The sequence below is a fragment of the Nicotiana tabacum genome, chromosome 6 (assembly GCF_000715075.1).
Source record: "Nicotiana tabacum cultivar K326 chromosome 6, ASM71507v2, whole genome shotgun sequence".
Classification (NCBI taxonomy): Eukaryota; Viridiplantae; Streptophyta; class Magnoliopsida; order Solanales; family Solanaceae; genus Nicotiana; species Nicotiana tabacum.
Window position 1 is genome coordinate 29532069 of NC_134085.1, and position 15802 is coordinate 29547870.

The 15802-nt window shown below is 37.1% G+C and overlaps 1 protein-coding gene and 1 long non-coding RNA gene across 2 annotated transcripts; both read left to right on the forward strand.

The window, feature by feature from the left end:
- The first annotated feature begins 4405 nt into the window (after positions 1-4405).
- On the forward strand, positions 4406-7617 carry LOC142181749 (uncharacterized). Its single transcript, XM_075255252.1, has 2 exons — positions 4406-5135; positions 7532-7617. Exons 1-2 carry the CDS (start codon positions 4406-4408, stop codon positions 7615-7617), a joined length of 816 nt encoding a protein of 271 aa, XP_075111353.1.
- Positions 7618-8327: 710 nt separating this feature from the next.
- On the forward strand, positions 8328-12878 carry LOC107824704 (uncharacterized). Its single transcript, XR_012710288.1, has 4 exons — positions 8328-8572; positions 10425-10986; positions 11625-11714; positions 12635-12878. It is a non-coding gene; the product is annotated as an uncharacterized LOC107824704 (long non-coding RNA).
- Positions 12879-15802: the final 2924 nt, after the last annotated feature.

The window sequence follows — 15802 nt, forward strand, 5'->3', positions numbered from 1 at the left end:
ATAACTAATAAGTCACGTCCCTTTTTTAAGCATGTAATGAATTTGGAGATTTTCTTTTAGAGACAAACTTAATAAAAAATGTAGTCACTTTAAGATTGTCCTTTTAAAATAAATGAGATGAGATGAGCCTAGCAAAACGAACAGATAGCGGGACCCTCACAAATGTACGTATTAATTACTTAGAACTCGGGATCGGCTGCTTAGAGAACTTCGCGGCCTTTTCCCAAAACAACCGCGCGTTAGTCTCTTTAGGCGCGTACTTTAATAATTTACCTCCTTAAATTCGGTGCACATTTATGTGACCCAAATCCAAATCTCAACGGAGTCGAAATGTGTCGCTAATCACGGGTACATTGATTGTGACGTGGTTTGAGATGCATGTCCATGACGTTGAAAATTCCTTTTAAAAATAATGAATGAGACGAGCCTCGACAAACAAGAATACACAAATTGCGGGGCCCTCAACGGATAGTTATTTCGAATGCTTAGATTTCGAGACAGGCCGCATAGCGAACTTTATGGCTTTTTCTCAAAATAACAACGCGTTAGTCTTTAGGCGCGTATTTAATAATGTTATTTTTCTAAACTCGGGTGCACATTTATGTGACCAAAATCCAAATCTCAACGAAGTTGGAACGTATCAAAAATTGTGGGTACATTTATGTGGCGCAATTCGAGATGCATTCTCACGATGTTGCAATTCTTTGATTAAATAATAACAAAGCGGTAAACAGTTAAAATTTGCACGTAGGTTCATAATTGTATAAAATCAGATAATCAAGCCTAATATGACAGTTGAGCGACTGTGCTAGAACCACAGAACTCGGGAATGCCTAACACCTTCTCCCGGGTTAACAGAATTCCTTATCCGGATTTCTGGTGCGCAGACTGTTAAACAAAGTCATTCTTTTCCTCGATTCGGGATTCAACCGGTGACTTGAGACACCATAAATTTCCCAAGTGACGACTCTGAAATAAATAAATAAATCCCGTTTCGATTGTCCCTTAATTGGAAAAAAACTCCCTTCCGCGCCCCTTTGCGGCGGCGCGGGCGAAAAAGGAGGTGTGACAGAGTTTATTATACTTGGCTGAGATTAACCCTTTTTATCTTCTTTAATTGATTTAACCAAAAAGGATTCAACCGACAACGGATGAAGGAGCTGCTGAGTGATCGAGGACGGACTAACTTCGCCCGCGGATGCGAACAATCCCAAAGACCTCCAAAATTTCCCTCTCCCGCTCGCACCATACAGATGATCATCGGCGGGGGGCGACAACACAATGATCAATAATGTCAAGTTCACCACCACACATAAGCTCAAACGATCAATCACTCACGAATGGTATGATGTTCTCGAAGACAGTATCATTTTCAATAAGTCAGATGTTGATGGTTTGTCTTTCCCTCACTATGATGCTCTTGTTATCACTTTACGTATTCCAGATACTGATGTAAAAAGAATAAATGTAGATGATGGTAGCGGCGCGTGTATTATCCATCCTCAAGTTCTCATACTGATGAGACTTGAAGATAAAATAATAATGCGTTGTATAACGCTTACAAGTTTTAATAATGCAGTTAACCGCACTTCGAGGGAAATAGTGCTACCCGTCCTAGCTAGAGGAGTCACCCTAGAAACAACATTTCACGTCATGAACCAGGAAACGACTTACAACACCATCATAGGGCACCCGTAGATACACGCCATGCGTGCGATCCCTTCTAGTCTCTATCAAGTGATCAAGTTTCCTACCCCATGGGGAATATTCAGCATTCGAGGGTTGCAACGCACCACACAAGAATTCTATCGCACTGCCCAAGAATGCGTACTCACCCAACAACTCAAAGGAGCAAATGCGGAAGCATAACAATCAGTGATGTCGGGACCCAAACCTAACGTGTAGACAGACGTTATCAAGGACCCCGGCATCGTAGAGGCATCCTAATAAATGATAGAAAATATTGATCACGTCCTACTAGATGGCAACACAACATAAAAAGGCTTACATCGGGCACAACCTCTCAGAACCAGGGAAGTTTCATAAGTTCTTGACTGGCCATGCCGATCTGTTTTCCTTCTCCCATGCAGAGATGCCAGGCATTCCAAAAGATATCGCCACCCACAAGTTAAACATCGATCCCTTATATTCGCCAGTACGGCAAATGAGAAGGAAGTTCAATACTGCAATCAACGAAGCCGTCAACAAAGATGTCGATAAGCTACTCGCAAATGGCTCTGTCCGGGAATTGAAATATCCTTATTGGGTCGCCAATGTGGTCATGGAGAAAAAGAAAACAGAAAATGGTGAATGTTTGTACATTTCATGGGCATGAACAAGGCATGTCCGAAAGATTCTTTTCCAGTGCCACATATCGACCAGCTCATCGATGCAACAACAAGACATGAGTTACTAAGCTTGTTGGATGCATATTCGGGTTATAACTAGATCCTCATGGAAGAAAAAGACCAGGAGAAAACCACTTTCATCACTCATCACCAGGGAACATATTGCTACAAAGTGATGCCGTTCGGACTAAAAATTGCGGGGGCGACATATCAGAGATTGGTCACCAAAATATTCAAAAACCAGCTTGGTAAAACAATGAAAGTATACATCGACGATATGCTGGTTAAGTCGAAGAGGAAAGTAGATCATATCAGACATCTGAAGGAAGCCTTCGACATATTGAGACGGTACGACATGAAACTAAATCTCGAAAAATGTGCTTTTGGCGTAAGCTCGAGAAAGTTCCTTGGTTTCCTAGTGTCACAAAAAGGCATCGAGGTCAACTCAGAGCAGATTAAGGCCATCGAAGGAATACCCGAAACACTGACCAGCAAAAAGCAGGTACAAAAATTGACGGGACGAATAGCAGCCATGTCGAGGTTCATCTCACGGTCATCAGATAGGTGCCATAAATTCTTTAATGTATTAAGGAAATACAATGGGCTCCAGTGGAATGCAGAGTGCATCGATGCCCTGAGAAAACTAAAAACGTACTTGTCTTCGCCACCCTTACTCGCCAAAGCAGACCCAGGCGAGTGCCTCCTAGTCTACCTAGTCGTATCTGAGGTCGCGGTAAGTGCGGTTCTAGTCTGAGAAAGCTAAGGTATGCAATCTCCAATTTACTATATCAGCAAAACCTTAATTGACAGTGAAACAAGGTACCCCTACCTTGAAAAACTGGCTCTGGCACTAGTAGTAGCTTCACGAAAACTTAGACCATATTTTTAGTACCACCTCATAAAGGTGGTGACAACCTTTCCTTCAACTACCCATTCTCCTCTTTTAATGAGGCAATCTCATCTTTTAGCCTCTCTTTCTCTTTATTGGCAATTTTCAGTTCATCGATCGAGCAATTGAGTTATCAGTCGATTTTCTTGAACTTACTCCTTAGGGAGACAATCACACTCCTTCAGCATTTGTTTCTCAAATATATCCTTCTTTGTTTCTATCTTCCCTTCTCCCTAAGGGACCTTTAAGTGAGTGAACACCTGGGTAAGTAAAACCTGCAAGATAATGCATGCTTTTTTTAGCTGAGTCGGCTTCCCTTGCCATATGATTGATCATCAGAAAGGGTAAATTCAGCAACCTATTTTGATCCAGCACCTCCATTGCTGCCAGATCCAAATATGCACCTTGTGTCTTTGCTCAGACCTAGGTAAAATGCACTTGTTCATAAACTCAAATAATAACTTGTCGACCGAGTTTATTTCCCTTTGCACACTTTATTGGGCTTCTGAGTTTCTCTTCCCTGAGTGTACTTGGTGTATTGGGAAAAATTAAGTTTATATATGGAATTCATTATAAGATGACACGTCATGACACGTAGACCAATTAAAGAAGAACAAGTGATGAAGAGTAATCAAAGAGATACGAGCTTCAACAGGCATGGGCAGTCACTCAAATAAAAGGCAAGGAAGGGAGGTGCTCGAACTTCTTTATGACGGAAGAGAATGCATCTGATAGAAAATAAGGAATAGATACGAACTATTGGGCATTAAATACAGAAACTTTAAGGAATCTGTATTGAATCAAATATGATTGCTGATTGTAACGTTACATTAAATATCATTAAATGACATTAATTGTCAATAATGACTCAATTATGGAATAAACGAAACGTACCACTTAGAATAGCTATAAAAGGAGAAGATAGATCATTTGTAAGGACACGAAATATCACCGAAATATACTGATTTACTTTGTTTTCTTCTGTTCATCTGATTATTATCAAAGCCAATTTCTTTTATTCATTTTATATATTGATTATCAGTAACCCGAGTTCTTCTAAAATAAAGCTTTGACCGAAATTACTATTTTTGGTTAAACAAATTGGTTCCGTTACCGGGAATCTGATAATCGTTTACCTTCTTAATCAATTCTTTCATCAAAACTTACCATGTCGAATAACAACGACAACAACAAATATACTCAACATCAGGAGAATGATGCAGGTGATAGGACACCACTTCCCTCACCGCGTGATTCTCTCAGGAGTATCCTACATAAACCCGAATTATCGGGTTGGCTAGCCAAATGGGCCGTAGAACTGAGAGAGCACGATATAACATACCAACCGCGAACCGCAATAAAGTCGCAAGTGCTCGCTGACTTCATCGCCGATTTCAGCGCAGAAATACTACCTGAATTCGAGAAAGAAGCGCTTCGCACTTCACCTGAGCAATCCGACCTATGGACCCTCTACAGTGACGGTGTATCCAACGCGACAGGATCGGGACTGGGACTTGTGCTCGAGGTCCCAATGGGAGAAGCGATTCGTCAATCTGTACGATATTCTGAAATGACTAACAATGAGGCCGAGTATGAGGCCGTAATTGCAGGATTAAAATTGGCCCTCAAGTATGGTGTTCGACGGGTCATCCTTTGCTGCGACTCTCAACTCGTTGTGAACCAGGTTACTGGGACTTTCCAAATTAAGGAACACAAGTTGCAGAAGTACCAAACCGAAATCCACAAACTGCTGCCAGAATTTGACGAATGTCGATTCGACCAAATACCCCGAGCACTGAACATCAAAGCAGATGGTCTCGCCAAGCTGGTAGCGGCAACCAGAAACATCACCAAGGAGAATGTGGTCACCCTTCCACTCGTCAATAGACCAAGTCGAGGTACATTCTATAAATTTAACTTGGGACTGGCATAATCGTATCATATCATATCTACAGGAAGGAACACTCCCACAAGATAAAAAAAAAGAAGCCAAAAAGCTCCGAATACAGGCGGCCAGATACAGTCTCATAAGCCACGACCTTTATAAAAGGACATCCGGCGGCCCGTTGGCCAAATGCCTTGGACCCAATCAGACAAGGCGAGTGCTCGAAGAGGTACATGAAGGCCACTGCGGCGCCCATACTAGTAACTGAGCCCTCATCAGGTGTCTTATTAGTGCAGGATACTACTGGCCCACTATGAAAAAAGAGGCCGCAGAGTACGTCGAGAAGTGTGAGCAATGCCAAAAATATGCCCCCATGATACACCAGGTAGGGGAACTCTTGCACTCCGTCACCTGCCCATGGCCATTCATAAAATGGGGGATGGATAACGTAGGGCCCCTCCCAACAAAGCGAGGTGAGGTACGCTTCCTTTTGGTTTTAACTGACTATTTTTCCAAATAGGTGGAAGCAGGCGCATTCACTCAAATAAGCGAACAAGAAGTCATCACGTTCATCTGGAAAAACATCATATGCTTCTTCGGCATCCCCAAAGAAATCAGCTGCATCAACGGACCCCAGTTTGTCGGAAAAAAGATGACTGAGTTCTTCGAAAAATGGCACATCAAGTGGATACTCTCCACGCCATATTATCCTGCCGGCAACGGTCAAGTGGAATCCTCCAATAAAACAATATTGAACATATTAAAAAAAAGCTTGAAGACGCCAAAGGGCTATGGTCAAAACTACTACCGAAGGTGCTATGGGCCTACCGCACAACGCCAAAGACCATCACAGGAGAGACGTCGTATTCATTGGTCTACGACACCGATGCAGTCATACCCGTTGAGGTCGGGGAGCCTAGCCTGAGGTACTCCAATAATAGTGGATCAAGCAACGACGAAAGCAGGTTACAAGACCTGGATGAGGTCGAAGAGCAAAGAGATATGGCACACATAAAAATGGTGGCCCAAAAACAACAAGCAAAAAGGTAGTATAACAAGAAGACCAAAGTACGACCACTCAGAGTCGGGGACTACGTGCTAAAGGCCAAAACTCAAGCAGCAAGGGTGGTATAACAAGTATCCACGCATATGATTGTTTCTAGGCATGCGTCCTTTCCCGGACCTTGAGAGTTACCTTGTGTACCGGTTATTTTTTTTTTTTTACAGAAAAAAATTACTCTATTCTTTTAGGAGCAGACTATCACATAAATTAAGACGAAGGAAATAACAAGTAAATGATGCTAGGTTTAATCAAAGAAGAAGCAGGAAATGTAAAAGCTACCAAGGCCAACAAAAAAAAAACCCTAATCAAGCACATAAAAATTAGAAATTAGTGCGTTCTGCACTGGTTCACATGAAATAGTTGTCTCTCTTTTCCATCAATTTGTTTAAAAGAAAGTGTCATCCTACTGTTAGTACCAAAGAGCAAGAGCATTATCATGAAACGAAGCTTAATCTTCATACATATATAATCTTGGAAGATTTTACTACCAGTTGATTCCAGCATAAGCATCAGTAAGAGACCTAAAAATAAAGTACACGAGGAAAAGTAGAAAGCAATGTAATCACAGAGGATGTCGTCACATCCATCTGCTCCTGACTGTGGAAGAACTTTTTTTTATGCAAGAACACTGTACACTACATATTTTCTTGAAATATCCGACAATTGCTTAAAGATGTTTTTTGTACATTCACTATTTATTTTGGGGCCAAATTGGGAGAATACTGTTTATAGTATTTACTAACAACTAACCAAAATCGACACCAAGCATACAAAAAGAATATAATAAGGAACAAGATTTAGCTATTATACACTCACATAATAAATAGTTTCTACAGTGTTAGCGTATGTTAACTGGTTATAGCAACTTATTTAGCCGATTAACTTACTAAATTGAGATCACTACTGACAGTTAACTATAATTATAAGTCACTTTAATCAGATGGTACCGCAAATCTACAGCAGTTAAACCTTAAGAAAAATACTAACGTGGAAGTTACTTTGATGGACTAAGAGTCAATGGAGCAAAAAATTCTTTGGCTAAAGTCAACTAATTCAACACGGTTAATTTTAATCCAATTAACGAAATAAATCCTTCAAGAAATTTGACTTGCATTGGGAATCGATGTTTGGCTTTTGATCAACGTTTTCGAGTAATCTAGTTTTTTCAATATCTAACACAATTCTTTTGATATTTGCATGACACATCTACAACCCTATATATCGGCATAATAAATATCTTCAAGAGACTTGGTTTTTGACAACTGTTTGTCAATCATCAAAATCAATTTAAGCTCAGTTAAACAAATTTCCTCTTTTTGATGATGACAATCACATGTCCAATTCAGCTCAAACTTCAAACCCACCGATGTGTAGTCTTCAGCTTAAGAACCAGATTGATCAGTATAAGAACCAGCTTGATCAGCAGCATTGACTTTTGAAAGATGTTTATTCTCGCATAAGTCTAGTAAAAGGACTCACCTTCCATTTATTGCAAGCTTATAAATGACTAGGAATAAGAACCAGATTGATTTAATAATTTTCCTACAACCACACAGCGTGTGATCACTATTTATAACATTCCACTACGTTGAGACCTAGTTCATTTAGCAATATACGTGCACCTTCTTAACTTTCCTCTTTTGGCATTGATAATAGGGGAAATCTAGGTGATTTAGCTATTGTTTATGCTTCCGCTTGATTATATTTCAATGACATATTATGGTTACACTACAAGAAAGTATAGAATTAGCAACAATTTTTTTGCAACAACAATAATATTGTTGCAAAATACAATAAATGACAACAACTTTATTTAGTTGTTGCTATATCATAGAATTTTTACCCATCAAAATTTTTTTGTTAGCAAAAGCTTTAATATCGTTGCCATATTTAACAAACAATATAATAAATTTTAAATATATATAAGTTAGCAACGACTTTTTAACAACAATAATATGGTTGTTGGCTAAGTTTAATAAATGGCAACACCATAATTAGATTGTTGTTGTATCACAAAAATTTTAACCACAAGGTTTTTCTTGTTACCAAATATTTTAGATTCTCGTTACTTTGTTTTAGGAGTAATATAATAAATATAAAATATAAAAATAATTGGCAATAACAAATATTAGTTGTTGCTATTACACAAAATTTTCTCAACAACTCCATTGAGTTGTGGCCAAAAATTTAGTGAATCACTTTTAGTTTTCCGCCAAAACAAACGCGCCAAAACAGATTTCCCTATTTTATTACTTTTCCCCAAATTTTTAGCGCTCAATTTTAGTTTCCCCTGCATCTAGGTTTTCTCTTTTCATTATCTAAACTAAGTTCTTGCATCTGTGTGTTCGATTTTTTGATCTCTTCCGCTTTGTTCAACCCAAAATCTGGTGAGTTCTCACTTTTGATTTCGTTTCTTCTCAATATCTATTACTTTCTGCTTTTGATTTAGTTTAATCGTATCATTCTTCTTAATTTGTGATACCTTAATCACTAGTCAATGATTGTTTACTGGGATTTCCTTGAATTGTTTTGTAATATGAGATGTCGTTGATCTTTTCTTGGTTGTTATAGTGAGTGTTTTCTATATAATTTTCTTAATTTTTTTCATGGTCATGCTATTTGACGTTCTTTTTTTGGGGAATTAATTGTGTGAGAGTGAGAATATTTGGGATTGATGATTTACAATATGGGCTATTGTCTACTTTTTTCTGAATCTGATAAAGATTGGTGCCTTTATCTGTTCTTTGTTTCATCCGGAAAAATGGGAGTCCCCAGTTTATTGTGAAACCAAGTGCAGCCATTAATACCACAAAAAGAGTCAAACATCCAAAAGCTTCAGAGGCGCACCAAAGTGAATGCAAAAATTGGCCATAGAACAGTGTAATTGGTTTGCCAAGGATATAAAACAATACACATTTTTACAAAAAACGTATGTCTACGCTTGAAAAATAACAAGTGAATAAGAATTTGATATGGTTGTCCTGTTCAAAGAAAGAATTGTATATGTTTGTGATGTAGACAAGAGTTACAAACGCTTGTCATGGAGGCTGGAGAGTTTCAAAGAAAAAGTTTGCACTAGATATGGAAAACTCACAGCTGATATGTCTCTTCAACTTTTAACTTTGGGGAAATATCAGCTTTTTCCCATAATCTTGAACTAAAATGTCTTTGTAAGGATGCAGAAAAACAAAGAGATATCAAGTCTGTTTAAGAAGTCCCACATAAACATGTCATCAAATAGCTCAACTTACCATGCCTAATGGAATTAATTTAAATTTTTAGTTAATCAAACATGCTTTGCTTAAAATAGAAACTATTTATTCTCCTTAGTTTTAGTTATCAAAGCTAAAATCTAGAGTTTCTTTTCTTTTAGTAGTAGCAGATCTATTGTTTAATTTTTAGTAACTTCAGATTCTCTTTTTTTCACTTGCCATCTTTTTTTTGTTATTACTTTTTCAAGATGCTACTCATCTTCCTTTGCTTCAGTGGCTATTAGTTCAAATTATATGCTTTTATTTTAACTATTTTCTAATATAGAGACTTTCTCTAACTTCTATTTTAGATAATAAGTCAAAACTTGTAATACTAGAGCTTATGGAAGTGTGACTATGTGATACTTGGACTTCACATGTTTTCTATTAGTTTTGGAGTTAACAGAATGAACCTACTTATTGGTTCTTAAAACTAATTAGTACTGGCAACTCTATGTTGCATATCACATATTTAAATTCTTGGTATTATCTGTCTATCACCATTCTTCTTCACTCCTTTTAAGTTCCAATTATCTTGAATATTTAACTACATCCAAAGTAAATCATTAGGCTGTGAACTTCCTGCTTTATGTAGTAGTGAACTTACGAAAGAAAGTTAATTATATAGTTTTACAATTTTAATTATATAGTTTTACATTTTTTATTTTATATTTCATTATAGGTAAGTATATGATGGATAAGAATTGACTACTTATTAAGAATAGGACATTACCAGAATATTTGAATGGTGTGGAATGTTTTTTAAACTTTGCATTTTCTAATCCTGAGGTTGGTGTAAAAATCTAGTGTCCATGCATTAAATGTAATAATATGCTTAGAAAATCACGCGATGAGGTTAAGACAGATTTACTTAGGTGGGGAATAGATCCGACCTATGATAGGTGGATTTATCATTCGGTAAGATGTCTTTATTTTGAGCAATTTTGATCATTTTTCTGTAATAACATAATTTAATTTGTTTTGCTAGAGAGATTCAAGCACTGGCAAAGAGCCAAATCTTCAAAAACTTTGGAAAATGACTCACATGAAGTTAGGACATTGGGTTAATGATGCCTCTGCTGAATTTAATATATATACGAAACTCTTATCTTTATCCTAGAATATGTGCCGATTGAAATAAATATCGCAAGTTTAAGCTCGTATAATTGTTTGTAGGATAAGCTAACAGAAATTGTGGCCAAACAAACTCAAGAAGTGGAAGAGGATACTGATGTGGACCCAATTATTAATGCTACTTTTGTGAAACTTGTTGGAGAAAGTCAGGATATTGCCGCAGTCAAGGATCGGGAGTCAAGCCAGCTAGTAGGAGATCTATGCATGTAACTCAAGAGCAACTGCAAGCACAACAGAAAGAGGTGGAAGAAGAACGCCATAAATGAGAGAATGTAGAGTGTAAACTAATAGAAGTGGAAAATCAACTTGCGGAGGAGCGGAAAAAACGAGAAATCATGGAAGCTCGTCTAGTGGGTGATCAAAAAATATTAAAACAGGGCATGATGGCACTAGTATCCCATATACAAAGTTCCGAGGTATTTAATTTGTTTAAGGCGTTAAAGTTTCAATTACTTGCTTTTGATCCTAAAAATAATTTTATTAAACTACTTAAGAATAAAAAAGGAACCAGGTAGCAGTTGAATTCAATAGCTATGGCAGGGCTTTGCTATTCTAAATGTCTACTGGTGCTTGTTGGTAAGATGGTACACAGATACAATGAATGTAGGAAAGAGACATTTTACCCATAGCTTTTTTAAATGATTGAGAAACTATCTTAGCTTATCAGTATACGAAGCAAATTGCTGCCGATTTACTTTAGCTCTGCAGCTGAATATCAGCTATAGTATGTGAACTTTCACAAACTTCAGACTTACTTTAAATACTATGATAAAGATATTTCTAAGTCCAACACATTATGTTTTGTTTTATATCCTATGGTAATAGCTTAGAAGAATGGACGTTCTCATATACTAATCTGTTTGTCATTTCTACATGAGATATTAGATATTCAAGGTATAAAATGCTTTATGTACATGTTGTCTGTTTATTTGGATCTATAGAAACTATATTTTGTGTTCTACTGAAAGGAAACATGTTCTAATATTTTTGATGTTATAAATTTGCATCTTCGAAGTTTTATCATATTTAAGTTTAGTTGTACAATGTTTAACAGACTGGACTTCCTACTGCAATTTTTGACATGATTGCTAATTTAAATGATTCGGATGAGACAAGTCCTACAAGTCTTATGGATGATAGCATGGTAAGTAAACTTATTCTAGTTCTTGTGAAAGGAAGTTTCTTGGCTGTATATGCAAATGAATCTATTTGAATAAATCAATCATTATCTAAATTTTTTTCAGACTATAGTATTGTATCTTTGGGAGTCATTAGCATGTTCTGATGCAATTTTATTTTGGGGAGTATTTTAATCAATCTTACACTGCTTACATGCCTATTTTTCTTAAGTTGTTGCAGTCATTTCTCATTAAAATATATTATTGATTTTTCTTAAGTATTTGGTTTCAAGAAGACTTTTGGTCTTAATACCTATGGGAGGATGACTTGAAATATACAAAAGTTGTTTGTGAACAGGATTATATAACTTCCTGCCTAGCTGTGGAAAATAAAAAAAAAGGAAAAAAGATAACCATACCAAATACCAAATAGTTTGAAATAAGCATTAAATCAAGAGTGCTTTCAGTCATGATGCACTTTACCTTTGCACATAATCCAGATTGTGGGTGATTGTTTCTTTCTCTTGGTCGTGCATTATTAATCTAATATTCCCAACCATGTTTCTGAGAGTGCTTTTTAAGTTAATGTTGTGTTTCCACTAAGCTCTTTTCAGGTTGATGGTTCCTGTTACGGAGTCATTTTGGTCATCTTAGTATCTTGATATTTTTTGTGTTGCTTTTACATGGCTTCCCGGTGTTGTCTTTTCTTGTCTTTTTTTCTATTGATGTGGTACTTATGTTGTACTGAGCCGAGAGTCTATTGAAAACAACCTCTTTATCTTCACAAGATAGGGGTAAGATCTGCGTAAATTGGGATTATACTGGGTATATTGTTATTGTTGTTGTAAGTTGTTGCAGTAAAATAAGCTTCCACTATTTCGTTTTGCATGTTTGTACTTTATTGCTTCTTTTTATCAAAATCTAATTATATGTATTATCTTTTTAGGATGAGTAGCATTCCTGACATCCGGTTCATGTAGTGCACAAGCTGGTGGAAAAAGATTTATTTTTTGGGTTAATATTAGAATAGAACTTAAGGACCTTGGATATATGATACTTTTGTTTGTTTTGTAAGTAAAGATATACTTTTTAGGATTATTTAGCTTTTCAAAGTTAGTATATCCACTGCATCAATTTTATGTATAGACGCTTTATTTATAAATATATATAAATTAAACTACAATTTATTATCTCTACATGTATTTGTAAGAATTTAAAGAATATATGAATTGTGTATTTAGTAACACCACATAAATTGTTGCCAAAGTAGTACTAGAGAATATGTTGAAAAAAAAAAGTAATTATTACCACAATAATAGTTGTTGCTAAAAGTCTTGATAACAAATTATTAACTTTACCGCCAGTTTCTTTAGCAACAACGGATATTATTGGCAAAAAACTAATTTTGTCGCAACAATAATTTTTGTTGGTACATGTCTTTATAATCCACGACTTCATTGACCTTTTACCAACGACAAATAACTTATGATAACGATATATACTGTTGCGCTAAGTTACCTTTTGGCAACAATATTTTTTGTTGTTGCATATACTTTTCCCATCGGTGTTTACTGCAACAGAGTGCAACGACTTCTTTGTTGTTGCCAAAGATATTTTTGGTAACAACATTGAATATATGGCAACAAAATTTGTTGTAGCGATATGCCTTCTTTCTTGTAGTGTTAATTGATGAAAAATAGGCTTTAATTGTGATATGTATACATTGCAGGACGAGGAGCATGTATGATGCTTTCAAGAGGATATTGGAATGATTTATGAGCAAGAACAACCCGTCGGAGTTGAGTGCGAGCAAAGAAGAGATGAAAAAATGAAAGAAATCAAGCTCCAGGTGCGCGAAGAAACGCGCAAAGGCGCGCAGGAGTTCACGCGTAAGAAAGGCCGAGGCAGAATCATGCACGAAGAAACGCGCGAGCTCGCGCGTGTCCGGTCCGGAAAAACGTTATTTAGGGGTAAAATTGAAAATCTGGAGAGAAACCCACTTAACCTATATAAAGTCAAGCTCGCCCAAGGTTAAATCATCAAGAGTTTTCATAGTTTAGTGCAAGAAATAGAGAGGCAAGAAGCAAGGAGGAGTTTTGACCATCAAGTTCTTCTTTTCTTCTCTGGTTTTTGCTATTTTGTGATAAAATTGAACTTATTTGGGATGAACACTAGTATGAGTGGCTAAGACCCATTGTTCTGGGGTCATGAGTAAAACATGAATGTTGTTGTTTGGAGTTTAATTTAACAAAGAAGATTTATCATATTGGGTTGTTTATTTAATTCTGCGTTTAATTATTTTGCAGAGTAGCTAAAAGTGAAATACTATCTACGAATCTTTGGTTGAACTCGAAAGTGGGAACTTTAGATTGCATATAGAATTAAATAGAGCAAGTTCTTGAACCCGGGTCTCGGGGAATGAATTAGCAATTGGGATAGACATATACCCAATTGCGTTGCTTGGTTGAAATATAGGAATTGTAAATGCATTCTTGTTAATCTTAATTCCATAGACATATAGGCATTGAGTTGACTTGAATAGGCGAGTAAGAACTCGACAGATTCTTATGAGTAATATCAACCCTGTCAATCAATAACCCAGATAAATTGATTAGTCATTCTAAGCCAAGAACACAACATGATTGTTAACTATGCCCGTGACCCTGGAATATCCTCTCCTACTGTTTGTTACTCGAAATTGCTATTCGTTTGGTTATTTGCTTTAGTTAGATTAATTCTTTATAGTTTAAGTAGTAAAATAATTACATCTCTCTTTTGTGAACAATCTCTTGGGTAGATACAGAAATTGGGTTTGAATTAGTCAACAGTTAATCATAAGTCTTCGTGGGAACGATACTCTACTCACTACTCTATTACTTGACGATCACGTGCACTTGCGTGAGTGTTTTTGGTCGCAACAAGTTTTTGGCGCCGTTGCCGGGGACTTAGAAATTAGCTACTTGACTGAATTGAGCTTTTATTATTTATTTATTCGAGTTTTAACTCTCAGTTCACTTTTTTTGTGCTAATACAGGAGTTTCTATTGAATGCGAAGAAGTAGAAGCGCAAACAATCTCCTTCCTCTCGATCCCAAAATTGAACGAATACTTCACAGATTGAGGATGGAGATGGACGCTAGAACCAGAATTGAAAGAGAGTTGGAAATCATAGTTCAACCACAACCAATTGAGATGGCAGGTAATAAGGAACGCACCGTGATTGAAGCCGCAAGGCCCAGTCTGGCTAACATGACTCAGGCTATTGTGAAGCCTGACATCACTGGGCACTTTGAGCTGAAACAATACATGGTGCAACTGATCCAATCCACAGGGCTGTTTGTGGGTTTACCTCATGAAGACCCGCAGAGGCACATTCAGAATTTCTTGGAAATTACGGATACCTACAACTATCCCAACGTTTCCAAGGACTCTATCAGGCTGACACTTTTCACCTTTTCATTGATTGGGGAAGCTAAGGAGTGGTTGAATAAAGAGCCAGCAAATTCAATCCGCACTTGGGATGATCTGGCGAGGAAATTCTTAATCAAGTTTTTCCCCACTAAGAAAACAAAGGTATTGAGGAGTCAAATTCTTGGGTTTGAACAACGAGCTGGCGAGACACTGCGTCAAGCATGGGAAAGGTACAAGAAGATGCTCAGAGACTGTCCTCATCATTGCCAGACGGACGAGGTATTGGGTCACACTTTTGTAGATGGGTTAGATGATGCTTCAAAGATGAATCTTGATTCAGCTTGTGGGGGTAGTTGCATGGCCATATCGTACAGTGAAATCCAAATCTTGCTGAATAACTTCACTGCTAATGATAATAACTAGCAAGGTGAGGGTGATTCACGAAAGACAGTTAAGCAAAAATTAGTTAGGTTACTTGAGTTAGACGAAGTGTCAGCCATGGAGCCGATATTGCAAAGCTGGCAAATCAGATGACTAGGATGACAATGCAGCAACCACAGACAATGCAACACGTACAACAAATGACTATTTGCTGCGAACTCTGTGGCGACAGTTATATGAGTGATATATGCCCCGTGAATCCAGAATCCATTTATTATGTGGGGCAACAGAACAGAGGTCCACCGAATCAGCATGCACAATAC